The sequence below is a fragment of the Gopherus flavomarginatus genome, chromosome 5 (assembly GCF_025201925.1).
Source record: "Gopherus flavomarginatus isolate rGopFla2 chromosome 5, rGopFla2.mat.asm, whole genome shotgun sequence".
NCBI classification, from domain to species: Eukaryota; Metazoa; Chordata; order Testudines; family Testudinidae; genus Gopherus; species Gopherus flavomarginatus.
Genome location: NC_066621.1, coordinates 63,722,471 through 63,739,706, shown reverse-complemented (window position 1 = coordinate 63,739,706; position 17,236 = coordinate 63,722,471). Strand labels below are relative to the sequence as shown.

General features: G+C 39.7%; 1 protein-coding gene across 4 annotated transcripts in view; it reads right to left on the bottom strand.

Moving 5' to 3' along the window:
• Window positions 1-700: 700 nt before the first annotated feature.
• FAR1 (fatty acyl-CoA reductase 1) overlaps window positions 701-17,236 on the bottom strand; it is a 103,906-nt gene continuing 87,370 nt past the window's right edge. For all 4 annotated transcript variants that reach the window (XM_050955085.1, XM_050955086.1, XM_050955087.1 and 1 more), the window contains 2 exons: window positions 4,558-4,685; window positions 701-1,861 (listed from right to left, as the gene is read on the bottom strand). In XM_050955085.1, the coding sequence (XP_050811042.1) occupies window positions 1,699-1,861; window positions 4,558-4,685 (291 nt within the window). In that variant the 3' untranslated portion in view covers window positions 701-1,698. The remainder of the gene's footprint in view (window positions 1,862-4,557; window positions 4,686-17,236) is intronic.

Here is a 17,236-nt window from a genome sequence, read left to right as displayed (position 1 = left end):
TATTTAGCTACAACAAAGGAAGCTGTTCTCTTTCCAAAATTAGATATACACCCATGTGAAATAAAGTGTTTTCCTTTCAAGTTAGCTTTTCACAAGAACAGCAAAATAAGCTCATTGCACACTTACTTCAAATGGGAAAAGAAAACAAACAAATGTATATATGTTTTATGTAATTTTTGTATGATTAATTCAAAATTTCCCTTTCCAGGCATATTCAAAAACACATACTGAATTTAAGTACAGCATAAACTGATCATTTTAATGAGAACATATCATGTAGGTGTGCAGATCAGTGTGTCAAATAAAAGCAATGTTAAAAATGTTTTAAAATAGAATTGTAGGCAATTGAGATATAAAGGGAAATTCATTATGTGTTACATTAAAATAGAATTCAGCTGTTTCTTGCAGTTAGTCAATACGTATTTCTCCTGCTAAAACAAAATAGACGTGCAGAAAAATAGATCTCCAATTTTAGCCAAGAGTTTGCTACTAAATATTGTAAACTTAAAATAATTCTTAATTTATTTAAGATATGCAGGATTCCTCTTCCCCCTACTGCCCCAGTGAAATGCAGGTTTGTGTTGGATCATTATTTAATGTGTTTCTTGCAAGTATGTTAACTTCAATCCTTCACGTAGTAACATAATTTTGCTGGGATTATGATTATGGGAGATAGATAAAAATGGTTTAGCAAGGTATGCTGACAGAGAATATAGAATTTGTTTTAGCCAACCAGAACTTAAAATATATTCTATGACTAATATAAATAGTAGCAAAGACTATGGAAATTCCTCTGGGAGAGGTTATTCTTGAACTAGGCGTGTAATTATTGTCTCTGTGTTCCTGATCTAGCCATCACCTAGGGCGAAGAAATTCAACAGCTTGCATCTCTGTTCTTTTCACGGTTATTGTTCCTTTTCTTTTATTTCTTTTTTCAATACAAGGATTGATTTTGCTGCAGACACGCAAATGGTTCGATTAACTTTAATGGGAATTTCATGACAGTGTATAAGGGCAGAAATAATCGGTGTGTGCATTTTGAAGACTAGATCAGACAACTAGCCTTTCAATTAAGAGAGATGCATTTCTTTTAATGAAGGAGTCTTCATCATATCCTTGCCATCTTTGAGGAAGGAAGTGAGGGAAAGGTGATAGAAGTCAAGAACAGAACAACATTAAGGAGCTATCAGTAATTTACGAAGATCCACAGTCACTCATATGAGTTTGTAAGGGCACAAAAGTCACTAATCTAGGAGAGTCTCCAATAAATAGATCTACAAATTGAGTCAATATTTTGTTCTTACTGAATGTGCCTATTTACAGTAAAAATTAAAACCAGACGTTAATTTTTAAGGCAGATTTCAATCAAATGCATTCCAGAATTGCACAGTTATATTGATCAATAATCCAAATGTTTCTGCCCAGGCCAAAGAGTTAAACTTGCTGTGGATAAATTTTTGTTTGTAATACTAATACATTTGTCTAATGCCAATTTGATCCAGTATTCAACTGTTTTATTTTCTAAGTTTTCATGGAATACACAATTAAACATTACATATACCGTACTGTATATTTCACACTCCAGGTCCAAGATGATTTCATGTTTTTACAAAAGATGAGATGACAAAGTACATTTTACAGGCTTTGTGCAGTTAGACCACCATATGCATAGATGTCCTAATGCTAAAATTCTTCTCTTCAGTATCTCATAGTACTGGATGCTCTAAAGTAGGAGAGGAACTTGTAACACAGACTAACCACGAAGTACCAGATGTTTCTTGCCATTTGTGATCTTGCAATAAAGATACGCCAGATCAGGATCACAAGGACTGTATTGAAGCCATAACGTATGTTCCTTAACCTGGGAAAGAATTAAAGAAATGTAAAAATTGTAAGTGTTGAAAAAAACACTGAGCTGTGCAGGTGCAAGATGCCATAGAGTACAACCTCTAATTTATTATGGAATATAAGGCATTCCATGCTTTTCACACCCCAAGTAGCACTGTGGGCCAAATTAACTGAACGAAGTGACAGCAGCTCATCAGCAGTTATCTCAGAGGGCTGGGACCAGACTTAATCATTGAGAAAGGGGCTTGACAGGAATGGAGAGGAAAGCCACAAAACTGGGTTGGTAACTGTACCACAGAATAAACAGATATATAACATGCCAACAGTAAAGGATATTTATCAAGCAAATTCAAGGCCAAAACATGGTTTTCCCATGTATTTTTAGAAAGGACACTAATCCTTAGTTTCCAGAACGTGCACCATTCATTTCTTTAACAGGTTTAGCATATACAGTACTGACTAACTATGGCTGACAAAAAAAAAAAATTTTAGGTTTTTCAGCTATGGGAACCCTAGAACGCACCTACAACTTTAGACTTATTCCTTTTGAAGACAGAACCTCAGACCATTTAAAAAGCTTAAAAATATTTAATTTTCTTTGTAATGCATCTCTGAAGGTAGGTAGTCTTCACAGGTGTGAATCCAAGATGGTGGCTCTAAACCAAGTAACAGAACTTTGTAGCTTCTCTAATCTGCGGTCATTCAGTTTTGGGTCTTTTTAATTTAAAATAAGCACAATTATTATGAGTACTGCAGACATAGCTCAAAAAAAATGAAGTCAACTAGCAGACACGATAGAACTACTTCACTCTCTAGACTGGCTGAATCATTTGCCTGTTTGCAGCCTCTTTAAAAAAAAAAAATAGTTATAACACTATTTGTATCATATAAAAAGTGTTCTCTTGCTCCCTGACTGGAGAGAGAGCTGTTCTTAAGGTAGACATATGTAATTAAACTGATTCTTCTCTTTACAAAGATAGATAAACTGCTTAGTGAATTTTAAAACTACTCTGTTGGCCAAACAGAGTTCACACCAAACAAAAAAAGACATTGTGACTAAGCACTGTAAAAGTTGCACTGAAATCTACATATGAAGACGACTAAGTTTATGAATTTCCAGAGCACATATCACTGTAGCATCTGGACAAAAATATTTAAAATGTTCTCAATCAGTAGTGCAGGATTTACATATGAAAGTAGTGGAGATAACAATACAACTTTATATATGGAGATACCATGGGACCTCTATAGTAACACAGGAGAAAAGTTACTGACAAAGGAAGCCATTCACAGTTTGTGATAAACAAGTGTTGCTCAGTATCAATGTGAGAGATGCTGAAGACAGTCAAAGCTGCCTTAATGCAAGTGATTTAGTGGCTTTTTGTTTATTTTCACGTAGTGTCCAATTCATCTAAGCGTCATAACTGTAGCTACTGGATTACTGCGCTTCCAGACACTAGATGACACCAATTTCTCTTCTCACTCTTCCTTAGTAACTGGCGGCAGAACTGCTCAATAGACAAAGCTCTGGTGATCTTTAACTGGCTTTTCTGCTGTGCAGCTTGGTCTTTTTTTAAATATTACTAGAGACAAGACATAGTAGCACACTGCTCTTCCCATTCTCTGCCAGAATGGCCAGAAAGAGTAAAAATGGTTTTACTGATTACAACCTGTGTAGAACTGGTATGTTCTGCATGCAGATTGGTTAGACTACTCAGAAAGAAAGTAGGCCAACCTCTCTAATTCACTAAGTCCTAAAAAACTCTCATACTGAAAGGGATAGAATTCACTGGCTACCAAATTTCGACAGTACCCCAGTTGGCACTGTGAAAGCAGATGGAAGGATCCCAGCCAAAGCTCAGGCACCCAGGAAACAGACGAAATTGCTTTGCATGCCATTTTTTTCCAAAGCTGGTATTTGCCCACCTACTGCAGTGCAGTTAATGTTTCATGTCATGGCCAGATGTCTGTCTCTCTACGAAACTAAATCCAGGCCATTCTCTTATTCTCACACTGCCAAAGCCTATCCATCCTTCACCCAAGAAAACAGTTCTACACAATAGTAGTTTATCTGAAAGGCCAATCCTCTGCTAAGCCCCTATATCTGTTCTAGATTCTAGAAGCAGATTCCTTCAAACTCTAGGCAGCTGGCGGCTGTATATGGCTAAACAGGCTCCCAGTCTGGACTGAACACCAGACCCGAGAAAAAGGACATTCCAGAGCCCAAACCTCTTTCAGCTCAGAAAGAAAAGTTTAATATAGAAAAAGCTACCACTGACTGAAGCATGCTTAATACTGAACTGGACAGAACAGTTCTCATGGCAACAATGCATTGCCCAATGTATGGGGATGGGAGGGTGGGAGGCAATGTCAGGGGGTTTAGGAGGGAGAACAGAGGAGCTACAACAGAATGACTCAGCAGACAACAGAACCAGCTGAGAGAGTGGCTCCTCTATTGCAAAGTGAGGGAATACAAGACAGACCCTTTCATTTCCACACAGAACCAGTCTTCCAAAGCATTACAACAAACTCTGATAAGAATGGATTGTTCACTTTGTTAGTCAGAGGGGGAATAGATTACTCCATTAGAATTATATTAAAAAAGCATGATTAAGCCATAGGACAAGAAGGGACAGAGGTAGACAAGGAAAGGAAAAACAATATGCACACAGGGTAATATATGAAGAAATCACTGAAATGCAAACCTACTTCTTCAAGTGTTTCCTAGCTGCAGGAAGACCAGACATTTCTTCATTCAGTACATATTTCTTAGTTCCCATACAGTAGTTCTCCATGTACTCTGCCCAGTGTAACTGTCGAACATCAAAATTAAACACCTACATAAAAAGAGAACCTAACGGTTAAAACTTTTAAGAAAAAAATCATTACATTAACTTTACACTTCAGTCTCATAACGCAACAACAAAAATTTGACATGTCATGGTCAGATATCTCCATCACAAAATGATTGCAAGGAAATAATTGTGTCCCGTGCTTTTATAAAAAAAACCCTCAAGTCCAAAGATCTAGATTTTATTTTCTGGCTCTACCACAGGCTTAATGTGTGACCTTCAGCAAGATAGCTAATGACTCAGTGACACATTTTCCCCATCTGGAAAATTTCTTAGAAGTGTGTTGCTTGGTCTTACAGAGTTTGTGGGTATGTCTATATTGTAATTAAAAACCCATGGCTGGCCCATGCCAGCTGACTTGGGCTCACAGAGCTCAAGCTAAAAGGCTGTTTAACTGTGATTCAGGTGTTCAGGCTGCAGCCTGGGCTCTAGGACCCTGACATCTACACCACTGTGAGCCAAGTGTAGACAAACTGTCTAAAAAGGCCTAGGCATTTATACTACTGTTTTCCATTGTGAGGTGTTCAAACTGATGGCATGTACGTTATTCTTTAGTACTATTTAACGCCACAATAGATTGAATGGTCTAAGATTTTGTTATTTTAGTCCTTCAACCATTTTCTTTGTCACCTATGCAGTTCTTTTAAAACACTTGACTTGTAGGACTTTACATTCTGTATGTATTCTATGTGGTTACCACCTAGGAGTTTCTTCATCACTCTGGTAGCTTTAGGAACTTAATTTTGCAGTGTGGATTTCTGGATTCCCTAATATAAAAACAGTCTGTGAGGGCAGTCATGACAAGTCTCATAAAACACTACAATTTTCTAGAGGTTTTAACCTTACAAATGCTACCGATTTCCGAAAACAGAACTAGATAGATCATGACAAGGGCAAAAGTTAAGTAAACAGTTCTGTAAGCCGGAAAAATGTCCTTGGTAATTTATCCAGATTCATAAAGTTGATATTACATATGCTAACTCCTTAGCATCCATGTTGCCAATTCACAAAATAAGCAGCTTCACAGTTTCCTCTCTCCTTCTAACAAGTTATCTTATTTCAATATTCAAAACATTAAGATTAACATACATTTCAAAACATGCACATAAAATGCAAATGTACTGTCAAACAATCTAGAAATAAAACTTTTTAGTGCCAATATGAATTATGCTTGAAAGTTCTCAAAATTAAGAAAGTTTTAAATCATAATGTTTAAGATATTCTATATTTTCATTTCACATCAAGAAAGTCCATTATTTAACTTTCAAATTGTTCAAAAATTACTTTGGGCACATTCTTCAATTTTAGGAAACTTCTCTGTAGGCAAAGGCTATTTGGTGGCTTTGCAACAATCCAAAGTATATTCCTATTCTCCTTGAAGGTCAGAACAAGAGACTAGCAGTCCAGAATTGCTTAGTTAAGGAAGATGATCTGGGATTAAGTTTGAAAAAACAGATACCAACTGGCTGTTCTGTTTGATCAAACAGTATAAAGTGCAGTGTGTCCACTCTCCCATTAAAACCTGCACACCCTTCAAACTTAAAATCAAAACACTATCACATCTCTAGTTCAATGGAAGAGAAGTAGCTGCACTATGTTTTTATAGTTATTTCTGCCATTTTACCCTGAGTTTTGGGATGATTAACTTCTAATCATGTTTCCAAAACCTATTCTTTATCACTGGCTTTTTCTAGGTTACTTTCATTTAGTGTCACTCAATAATATTCCAAGGATATTTTATATAACATCAATGTTAATCAATGTAATACTGTTTTTATTTTACATTGCTTTACCCAATGCATGTTTATCTTGCTTCTTACTAATTGTTTTAATTAACTTTCACATTTTGCACCTCACCATTCATTTATGATCGCATACACATGCTCTAGTCCACCTTCATCCAGAATGAGCATGCATGCACACACATTCCCATCAAAGGAGGAGGAAGGAAAACAACAGAGCGCGATTTTTAATTGAAAAAAGAAACGGGGAAGGAAATCATCAGTTCAAAGCCTTCAAACCAAAATAAAACATTTTTGACAAATGAAAGTGCTTCCATCTAGGTGCATGTGTATGTATGTTTTAGTTGTGCTGATGCCTAGGTACTATGGATATGAACCTATAAGATTCTGAGGAACAGTATCTTCTGAGGACTTTCAATGGGCTTTTTCAAATGGGATGGTCTTCTAGTGAAGAACTATATTAGCATCCACAATGCTGGCCACAACTGACCAGGACAAACTCAACTCTTCATAATACCATTTAAACATGATGAAATCATCTAGTAAAGACCAGCCCAAGATGAGTTGTAGGTGTTCAGCATCAACTAGTATAAAATAATGCTACTTCTCTTCATGGTAAATGAGGCTTAGTTACCATTTAATAAAAAAAAAAAGTGTTTGGAGTTCCTCAGATAATTTGCACTCTTTATAGTGAGTTTATTATAGTTACATTTTTCCCCTCTTCGTCTTAGATGTACTTTTTCAGAGTAAGAGCAGCAAAGAATCCTGTGGCACCTTATAGACTAACAGATGTTTTGGAGCATGAGCTTTCGTGGGTGAATACCCACTTCCTCAGATGCATGTAATGGAAATATCCAGGGGCAGGTATATATATGTGTGCTAGCAAGCAAGCTAGAGATAACGAGGTCAGTTCAATCAGGGAGGATGAGGCCCTGTTCTAGCAGTTGAGGTGTGAAAACCAAGAGAGGAGAAACTGGTTCTGTAATTGGCAAGCCATTCACAGTCTTTGTTCAATCCTGAGCTGATGGTGTCAAATTTGCAGATGAACTGAAGCTCAGCAGTTTCTCTTTGAAGTCTGGTCCTGAAGTTTTTTTGCTGCAGGATGGCAACCTTAAGGTCTGCTATAGTGTGGCCAGGGAGGTTGAAGTGCTCTCCTACAGGTTTTTGTATATTGCCATTCCTAATGTCTGATTTGTGTCCATTTATCCTTTTCCGTAGAGACTGTCCAGTTTGGCCGATGTACATAGCAGAGGGGCATTGCTGGCATATGATGGCGTATATTACATTGGTGGATGTGCAGGTGAATGAACCAGTGATGGTGTGGCTGATCTGGTTAGGTCCTGTGATGGTGTCGCTGGTGTAGATATGTGGGCAGAGTTGGCATCGAGGTTTGTTGCATGGATTGGTTCCTGAGCTAGAGTTATTATGGTGTGGTGTGCAGTTACTGGTGAGAATATGTTTCAGGTTGGCAGGTTGTCTGTGGGCAAGGATTGGCCTGCCACCCAAGGCCTGAGAAAGTGTGGGATCATTGTCCAGGATGGGTTGTAGATCCTTGATGATGCGTTGGAGGGGTTTTAGCTGGGGGCTGTATGTGATGGCCAGTGGAGTCCTGTTGGTTTCTCTCTTGGGTTTGTCTTGCAGTAGGAGGCTTCTGGGTACACATCTGGCTCTGTTGATCTGTTTCCTTATTTCCTCGTGTGGGTATTGTAGTTTTGAGAATGCTTGGTGGAGATTTTGTAGGTGTTGGTCTCTGTCTGAGGGGTCAGAGCAGATGCGGTTGTACCTCAGTGCTTGGCTGTAGACAATGGATCGTGTGATGTGCCCGGGATGGAAGCTGGAGGCATGAAGGTAGGCATAGCGGTCGGCGGGTTTTCGATATAGGGTGGTGTTAATGTGACCATCACTTATTTGCACCGTGGTGTCAAGAAAGTGGACCTCCCGTGTAGATTGATCCAGGCTGAGGTTGATGGTGGGGTGGAAGCTGTTGAAATCATGGTGGAATTTTTCCAGAGTCTCCTTCCCATGGGTCCAGATGATGAAGATGTCATCAATGTAGCGTAGATAGAGAAGGGGTGTGAGTGGACGAGAGCTGAGGAAGCGTTGTTCCAGGTCGGCCATGAAGATATTGGCATATTGTGGGGCCATGCGGGTGCCCATAGCAGTGCCACTGATCTGGAGATATATATTGTCATCAAATTTGAAATAGTTGTGTGTAAGTATAAAGGCACAGAGCTCAGCAGCCAGTTGTGCTGTGGCATCATCAGGGATAGTGTTCCTGACAGCTTGTATTCCATCTGTGTGTGGGATGTTTGTGTAGAGAGCCTCTACATCCATGGTGGCTAGGATGGTGTTTTCTGGGAGGTCACCAATGCCTTGTAGTTTCCTCAGGAAATCAGTGGTGTCGCGGAGATAGCTGGGAGTGCTGGTGGCATAGGGTCTGAGTAGAGAGTCCATATATCCAGACAGTGAATCTTACCAGTTTACAAAGTGCTAGATTACGTACGATACATGTACTCCACAAATCTATTCTTGCTGTAGAAGACATTCTACAGGTAAAAGAACCATATGTTCCTGCTTTAGCAACATCTTTCACACTATCTGAAGACCACTTGGTAACTCAGGAAGAAGACAAGAAACTTTGCATAATTTTTTCCAGCAGTGCAGAAGACTGGGTTAGGTTATGCCAAAACTTTACTCATAGAGAAAGAACCAGTTGTCATGTTTGGCATCTTCTGCCGCAGTCTAAGTGTACGTAATCACATTAGTGAGAACAAAAAGGCTCAGACCCATACTAAACAAAGACACCTGTGCCAGAAGAGAGACAGGGCAATTACAGTTATTTAGTTTTAACTGCACTTTCTGAATTTTGGTCCAAGAGCCTTATTATTGCTATATAAAGCAGTCCTTGAAAGAGATCAACCCAGGGCTGATAAAAAACCTGGAGCTTGTTTTCTTTGTTCTGGATTTATGTACTTTGTACGAAATGAGTAAACAGACATATATCTGTGGTCTCAAAGATTGCTCTGAGATGCTTTTCAAACGTTTTCTTGTTTTGGAAAAAAAGACTGGGATTGTAATAGAAGAGTGACTCCTGATCTTTTTCCAGGCCTTGTCCCTAGAAGCAAGACTGTGCTTTAACTATTACTGTTGCTAGTAGATTTCAGGATGGTTTTCCCTAAATAATATGGATGTGGATTTATTTTTGTCTGAAAACTATATTAAAGCTCAATTAAGGCATTCACCCACATCACTTATTTTAATCCATGTTAGAAAATAGTTCTTAGACTCAAATTTAGTTTTTTTAAAATTAGTTTGGACTAGACTGAACAGGAAAGTATTGAGCCAAGTCATTTATACAGGCCCTGGCAAAGGTCTGCAATCCCTGCGACACTTCATTGACAAGCCTCTAGAAGGTGGCCCCTGCATTAAATTAATCCAAAAGGCATAACTCTACACTCCTATAGGCCAAATTCCACTATAAAAGCAAATTTTTCTTGGGCATCAGCATACAAGAGAATTTGCCAATTGAGAGAAGTCCAGAGTGCTTATGAATTTTGCACTCCCCAATAGATCCAGCAGGTCCTCTAGTCAGGTTGTAGGATATGGGTCAGGTTGGGTAATAGCATTTAACTTCCTGAAGTCCACACACAACCTCATGGTTTTTATTCTTTTTAGGTACCATGACAATAGGAGATGACGCCAAGGAACTTTTTGATTTAGTAATCACCCCCATATCCAGCATGCTTTCCACTTCCTCCTGAATTTCCTTCTACGTGTGTCTGTCAGCATGATATGCTTTCCTACGAGAAGGTCATAGCCCTGAGTTTCAATGAAATGGACAATCTTGTCAGTTAAACCTGGCTGGTTGGAAAATACCTGTCTGCAGTGCTTCAAAGGGGTTAATCAGGGTTGGATTACACAATAGGCAAACTAAGCACGTGCTTAGGGCACCAGCAAAGCAGGGGGCACAAAAAAAATGAGGGGTTTTTGGGAAAAAATTTGGTATTTCATATTGCAAAAAAAAAAAGCATCGAAGTAGTCATCATGGGGAAAAAAATCAGAACTTTGTTAGACTTCCTTACACTCCACTACTTACTTATCCCCACCTAAACCAGGGGGGTGTCCTACTAACGTAGACTGAAATAATGCGAGGAAACCAGATCCCGTTATGTATTGCCATAAATTTGTTTTATTATCTCTCTCTCTCTCTCTCTCTCTCTCTCTCTCTATATATATATAGTGGAAGTAGAGAAAGAACCAACAGGGATTTGTAGAGGAACTTAATGCATGACAGTCTCTGTTAGCAACAGTTAGGCTAACTGTAACCCTAATAACGCAAGATTTGTAGAAGCGAGGATTGTGTGAGGCGAGTGGAAAAGAAATGTCTGAGAAGTTGTTGCGACCTTGTGTAGATAATGTGTAGACAGTATGAAATGTAGACTGGAATCTCTTAAGTGAGAAAAACAAGACATGAAGATGACCCATGTATAAACAAAATGCAGCTGTTGCTTATTATTGTCTGTAAAAAAAGTATAAATGCTTGCTGTAATTGTTTACCTTTTGAGAGACCTGTCTAGGAAGGGGAGACTCTACGTCCTAGTGCACTCTCTCCCTGCTGTAGCTGCTAAACAGAATAAAGTATCTGACTTTGCTGTACCCAAAAAAATAAGTGAGAATTAAGTTTTTCTCCGGCACACACACACACATATACACATACATACATACATATACATACATATACATACATATATATATATATATATATATATATATATATATATATATATATATATATATATATACACACACACACACACACACACACACACACACACACACACACACAAATAGTGTATGATGTGTAATTTTATTTATTTATTTTTAAGTTCAGGTAACTGAGATAAGGGGCAGGATGAAACAACCAACCGAGTGGAGCACAGAAATGCAAACTGGCAGAAGAAAAAGAAAAAAAGAAAAGAAATTAGTGACATTTTCCAAAATCTTCCAAAGCTGACATTTTTCAAAGCAAATCCATCAGAAGCAACATCTTCTCTCAGTAGCACAGACATTGTTCCAAAACCTGTAGGTATTTCAGAGACTGACCCTTCTATTGGTGAAACAAACACCATTCCAGAACATTTGGATGTGTCAGTGACTGTAATTGATCATCCTACTCCTGGTGGTAAAACAGACATTGTTCTAGAAGGTGTGGATATGCCAAAGACTGAACCAGCTCATGCTGTAAACAATAGGAGAAAAGATCTCGGTATGCGAGTTGATTTCAGTATAGATGTAGCAGCTTACTGGATAGATCGTGGACCAAATGACTGTCAACATCACACTGGGCCATTTGAGAAATCACATCAGACTTTTACAAGTGGCAAACAAACAAGATATTGTTCAGAAAAATAATTTTTCGGCATGAAAGCGAATGGTGAGAAACACACTCAAGAATGGCTACTGTATTCACCATCAACAGGGTCTGTGTATTGTTTTGTTGCAAACTTTTTGTATATAAACCTTCAACATCCTGGTTTGCTGCAGATGAATTTAGTGACTGGCAGAATACTGTTTTAATTGTGAGTAGTGCTATTTTCATGTTGTTCAGAGATTCAATGTTGACATTTAAATCGAAGACAGGGATTTGAATTGACACAAAAATTGGAACAACAAATTAAAGGGGAGCATGAATACTGGCAACCTGTCTTGCAGCGTGTTATAGCTGTTATTCAAACATTAGCTGAATATGGTCTGCCTTTCCGGGGATCAAATGACACATCTGGATCATTGCAGAACGGAAATTCTTGGGATTGTTGGAGCTTGTGGCTCAGTTTGACCCATTTTTTAGCAGGCCATATCGCAAAATATGGGAATGCTGGCAAAGGTAACCCATCATACTCATCCAAGACAATGGGTATGTCTACACTACGGGATTATTCCGATTTTACAGAAACCGGTTTTGTAAAACAGATTGTATAAAGTCGAGAGCACGTGGCCATACTAAGCACATTAATTCGGTGGTGTGCATCCATGTACTGAGGCTAGCGTCAATTTCTGGAGCATTGCACTGTGAGTAGCTATCCTGAAGTTATCCTATAGTTCCTGCAGTCTCCCCCGCCCATTGGAATTCTAGGTTGAGATCCCAATGCATGATGGTGCAAAAACAGTGTCGCGGGTGATTCTGGGTAAGTGTCGTCACTCAATCCTTCCTCTGGGAAAGCAATGGAAGACAACTATTTTGCATCCTTTTTCCCTCAGTTGCCCTGGCAGATGCCATAGCATGGCAACAATGGAGCCTGTTTTGCCTTTTGTCACTATCACCGTATGTGTACTGGATGCTCCTGACAGAGGCGGTACTGCAGTGCTACACAGCAGCATTCATTTGCCTTTGCAGGGTAGCAGAGACGGTTACCATTCCTATTGCACTGTCTGCCATGGTAAACTGGTGATGAGCTGATGGTTATCAATCATTTTGTACCATCTGTTGCTGTCATGGGTGCTCCTGGCTGGCCTCGCTGAGGTCGGCCGGGGGCGCATGGACAAAAATGGGAATGACTCCCTGGGTCATTCCCTTCTTTATATTTTGTCTAAAAATAGAGTCAGTCCTGCCTAGAATATGGGGCAAGTCTACTAGAGAGCCAGAGAGCACAGCCGCTCCGGGTCAGAGCCCCAGAGATCCTGCAGAAATGATGAGCTGCATGCCATTGTAGGCGGTGCCCCTGTAACAACCTCACCTGTTGATTCCCTCCTTCCCCAACCCTCCTGGGCTACCGTGGCAGTGTCCCCCCATTTGTGTGATGAAGTAATAAAGAATGCAGGAATAAGAAACTGACTTTTTAGTGAAATAAAATGAGGGGGAGGAAGCCTCCAACTGCTATGATTGTCCAGGCAGTACAGAATCTTGTCTTTAGACATGAAAGGGGCGGGGGGGGGGGGGCTGATAGAGCTCAGCCTCCAGTTGCTATGAGGAGGATGGCTACCAGCCATTCTGTACCATCTGCCGGGAATGACCAGGAGTCATTCCCATTTTTACCCAGGTGCCCTCGGCCGACCTCACCGAGGCCAGCCAGGAGCACTCATGGGATGACGACGGTTTTCCACCATTTTGCACCGTCTGCCATTAGGAAAAGAGGGGGAGGGGATGCTGCTGTTCAGCGCCGCAGCACCGTGTCTACCAGCAGCATGCAGTAGACATACGGTGACATTGAAAAATGGCAAGAAACGATTTTGTCCCTTTTCTTTCATGGGGGGGGAGGTGGAGTAAATTGACGAGATATACCCTGAACCACCCAGGACAATAGTTTTGATCCTTCAGGCATTGGGAGCTCAGCCAAGAATGCAAATGCTTTTCGGAGACTGCAGGAACTGTGGGAGAGCTGGAGTCCTCAGTCCCCTCTCCCTCCCTCCATGAGCGCCCATTTGATTCTTTGACTTCTCGTTACGCTTGTCATGCAGCACTGTGCGGAGTCCCCGCTGTGGCCTCTTTCTATCATAGCCTGGAGATTTTTTCAAATGCTTTGTCATTTCATCTTCTGTAACGGAGCTCTGATAGAACAGATTCGTCTCTTCACACAGCGATCAGATCCAGTATCTCCTGCTCGGTCCATGCTGGAGCTCTTTTTCAATTTGTGACTGCATTGTCACCCATGTTGATCAGAGCTCCACGCTGGGCAAACAGGAAATGAAATTCAAAAGTTCGTGGGTCTTTTCCTGTCTACCTGGCCAGTGCACCTGAGTTTCCAGAGCGGTCACAATGGTGCACTGTGGGATACCGCCCGGAGGCCAATACCGTCAATTTGCGGCCAATTAACCCTAATTTGACATGGTAATATCAATTTCAGCACTACTCCTCTCGTCGGGGAGGAGTACAGAAATCGGTTTAAAGAGCCCTTTATATCGATATTAAGGGCCTCGCTGTGTGGACGGGTGTAGAGTTAAATCAGTTTAACGCTGCTAAATTTGGTTTAAATGCATAGTGTGGACCAGGCCAATATGTGATCAACTCATTGGTCTAATGAGTGACAAAGTTCGTTCAGCTGTTGTGGATGAAATAAGTACTGCTGGGTACTTCAGTTTATCTGTCGACTCTACACCTGATCTTTCACATATTGATCAATTGAGTATTGTACTAAGATGTGTCTCCCACAGATGGAAAACCAGTTGAACGATTTATAACATTCCTCAATTTGAAAAGCCACACTGTGAAGAAATGGCAAATCAAGAACTGCATTATCTGTGCCAAGTCTGCAAAATAGGATTTCTCAAAGTGCAGAGGTCAATCTTATGACAACGCTGCCAATATGTCAGGGTGTTATCAAGGAATGCAGAAGCAGCTTTTAGAACAGAACAAATATGCCATACTCATACCATGTGCTGCACACTCTCTCAATCTTGTTGGCCGCAGTGCTGTTGATTGTGGTCTGTGGCAGTAAGGTTCTTCTCAACAGTCCAGTTACTTTATACATTTTTCTCTGCCTCAACACACCGATGAGCAGTTCTTAAAACATATTTGGGCAATGATCGTGTATTGAAGTCTTTCTAATACTCGCTGGGAGGCACATGCAGTGCAACAAGTGCAATTCTGGAGTCCTACTCAGATTGTAAATGCATTAGAAAGTATAGCTGAAGACCAATCACAAAAGGGAGAAACTATACAAGAGGCAGAAAACATTGCAAACAAGATGCAGGAACTATAGTTTGTATTCATGTTGACCATGTGGAATAAAATTTTACAACACGTTTACCACACAAAAGTCAAGCTCTCCAAGAAAAAGAACTGGATTTGAAAACATGTGCAGACCTCTGTCAATCATTAGCAGATGACTTACACACTGAGGAATGATTTCAAAAGATTTGAAGACATATCAAAAGATATCTTGCCTAACTACAAAGAAGCCATCATGCACGCGAATCAGGAAAGAACAAGCAAACGATAGAAGTGCAACAGAAACAACATTGAATCCTAGAGACAAATTTTGCATATCTACTTACTACGCTATAATTGATACACTTGAAGCTCATATGAAAAGGAGAGGTGAAGTGTACAAAGTAGTATGAAGTAGATTTTCTTTTCTAAACGATATGGACTTATTTGATGAACAATATTCACAAGGTTCTCAAAAGCTAGTTGACTCATACCCTGTTGACTTGAACATGAATCTCTGTTGAGAAGTATGACAGTTCCACTGTTATATGTGCACAAAGTTTAATGAAACAGGAAAAATGAAATTCAGTCACATTGATCTTCATGACACAATATTGAAAGATGGAATATAATGTGTATTTCCAAATGTAGAGATCGCACTATGTATTTTTCTAACACTGATGATTACTAACTGCTCCGCAAAACACTTCCTCAGCTGAAAAGAATAAAAAACCCTCAGAGAACAACGTATCAGGACAGACTTGATTCACTTTCCCTATTGTGTATGGAAGCAGACATGCTTCGTCGAGTCAGCTTTGATTAACTTATCCAGAATTTTGATTACATGTAAGTTGTGTCATTTTGAAAAATAAAATTTTATTTTATGGTATAGTATTTATTGTGAATTACATATGAGAGGGCACCATAATCTTTTAGTGTTTAGCACCTCTAAAGGTCTTAGTCCGGCTCTGGCTAAAATCTCCTGCTTCTGGATTGGGATCAAACCCGCACACATCTCAGTGCTCTCCAAAAGAATCTCTTCCTTTCCCTCCCTGACCAAATCAATTGAAGGGGCAGTAAATGTTCCCTCATCAGTACAACAAATCATATTCACTAGCATCTCCCTTTCATGGTAAGGTTTCAATCTATTGACATGTATAGTTTAAACAGCTCCCCTGCCATGGCACTTCCTTATTTCATAAATGACCTCATTCACTCAATCATCTGAAAAGGTCCTTCCCCAAAATCCTGCATTTTGTTTTTCCTCATTGGAATCAACTCTAACACCAAATCTCCTAAGTCAAAAGATCTTTCTTCAGCACGCCTGTCATACCAAGAGGTCTCAAAAGGCTGACTCCTTTCTACGTTCTGCTGCACAAAATCCATCTTAGCCTTTAAATTCTCTTTAAAATGAGTGACTACCTCCCTACAGGCTGGCCTATCTCCTCTGTACTGCCCTCCCAAGAGCTTTGAATAAAATCTAGGGGTAGCCCCACATCTCCCATAAAGTAGATTAAAGGGGGCAAAGACAACAGATTCTTGGGGAATGCTTCTATATACAAACAACAAATAAGGGAGTAATGCATCCCAGTCACTCTCTCAGCTGGTAACATACATCTTCAACATACCTTTCAAAGCCCCATTAAATCTCTCCACCTCATCATTAGTTTCTGGATTTGTATGCCTCACTCCATACAATTCCCATAACTTTTTGAAAACTAAAGACATGAAATTTGCACCCTGCTCTGACAAGATTTCCCTGTGAAAACATGCTCTGCTAAAAATGGTTTAAAAGGCAGTAGCCACCATCTCAGCTTCGATATTCATCTCATCGATAATCAATTGCTTCTGGGCCACCAGATCAAACAGTTTTTCATATCCGCCTTCAGTCCCTGCCCCCCTTATCCATTTTCTTATAAAATTACACATTTTACGCACATATTCAACAAGTGGTACTGTCAAACATCTTAAGCTTTCTATATTTCAACTGATAGGACTCAGATGTAATTTTAAACCTTTTCAATAGATTTTCTTTTACATCTAAGCATCACCTTCCTCCATATAATTAAAAACTTCTCTAGCTTTCCTGATTAATCTGGTCAAGAGGATAGGCATTCACTTATCCTCTGCGATCTTGTGGATACCATACA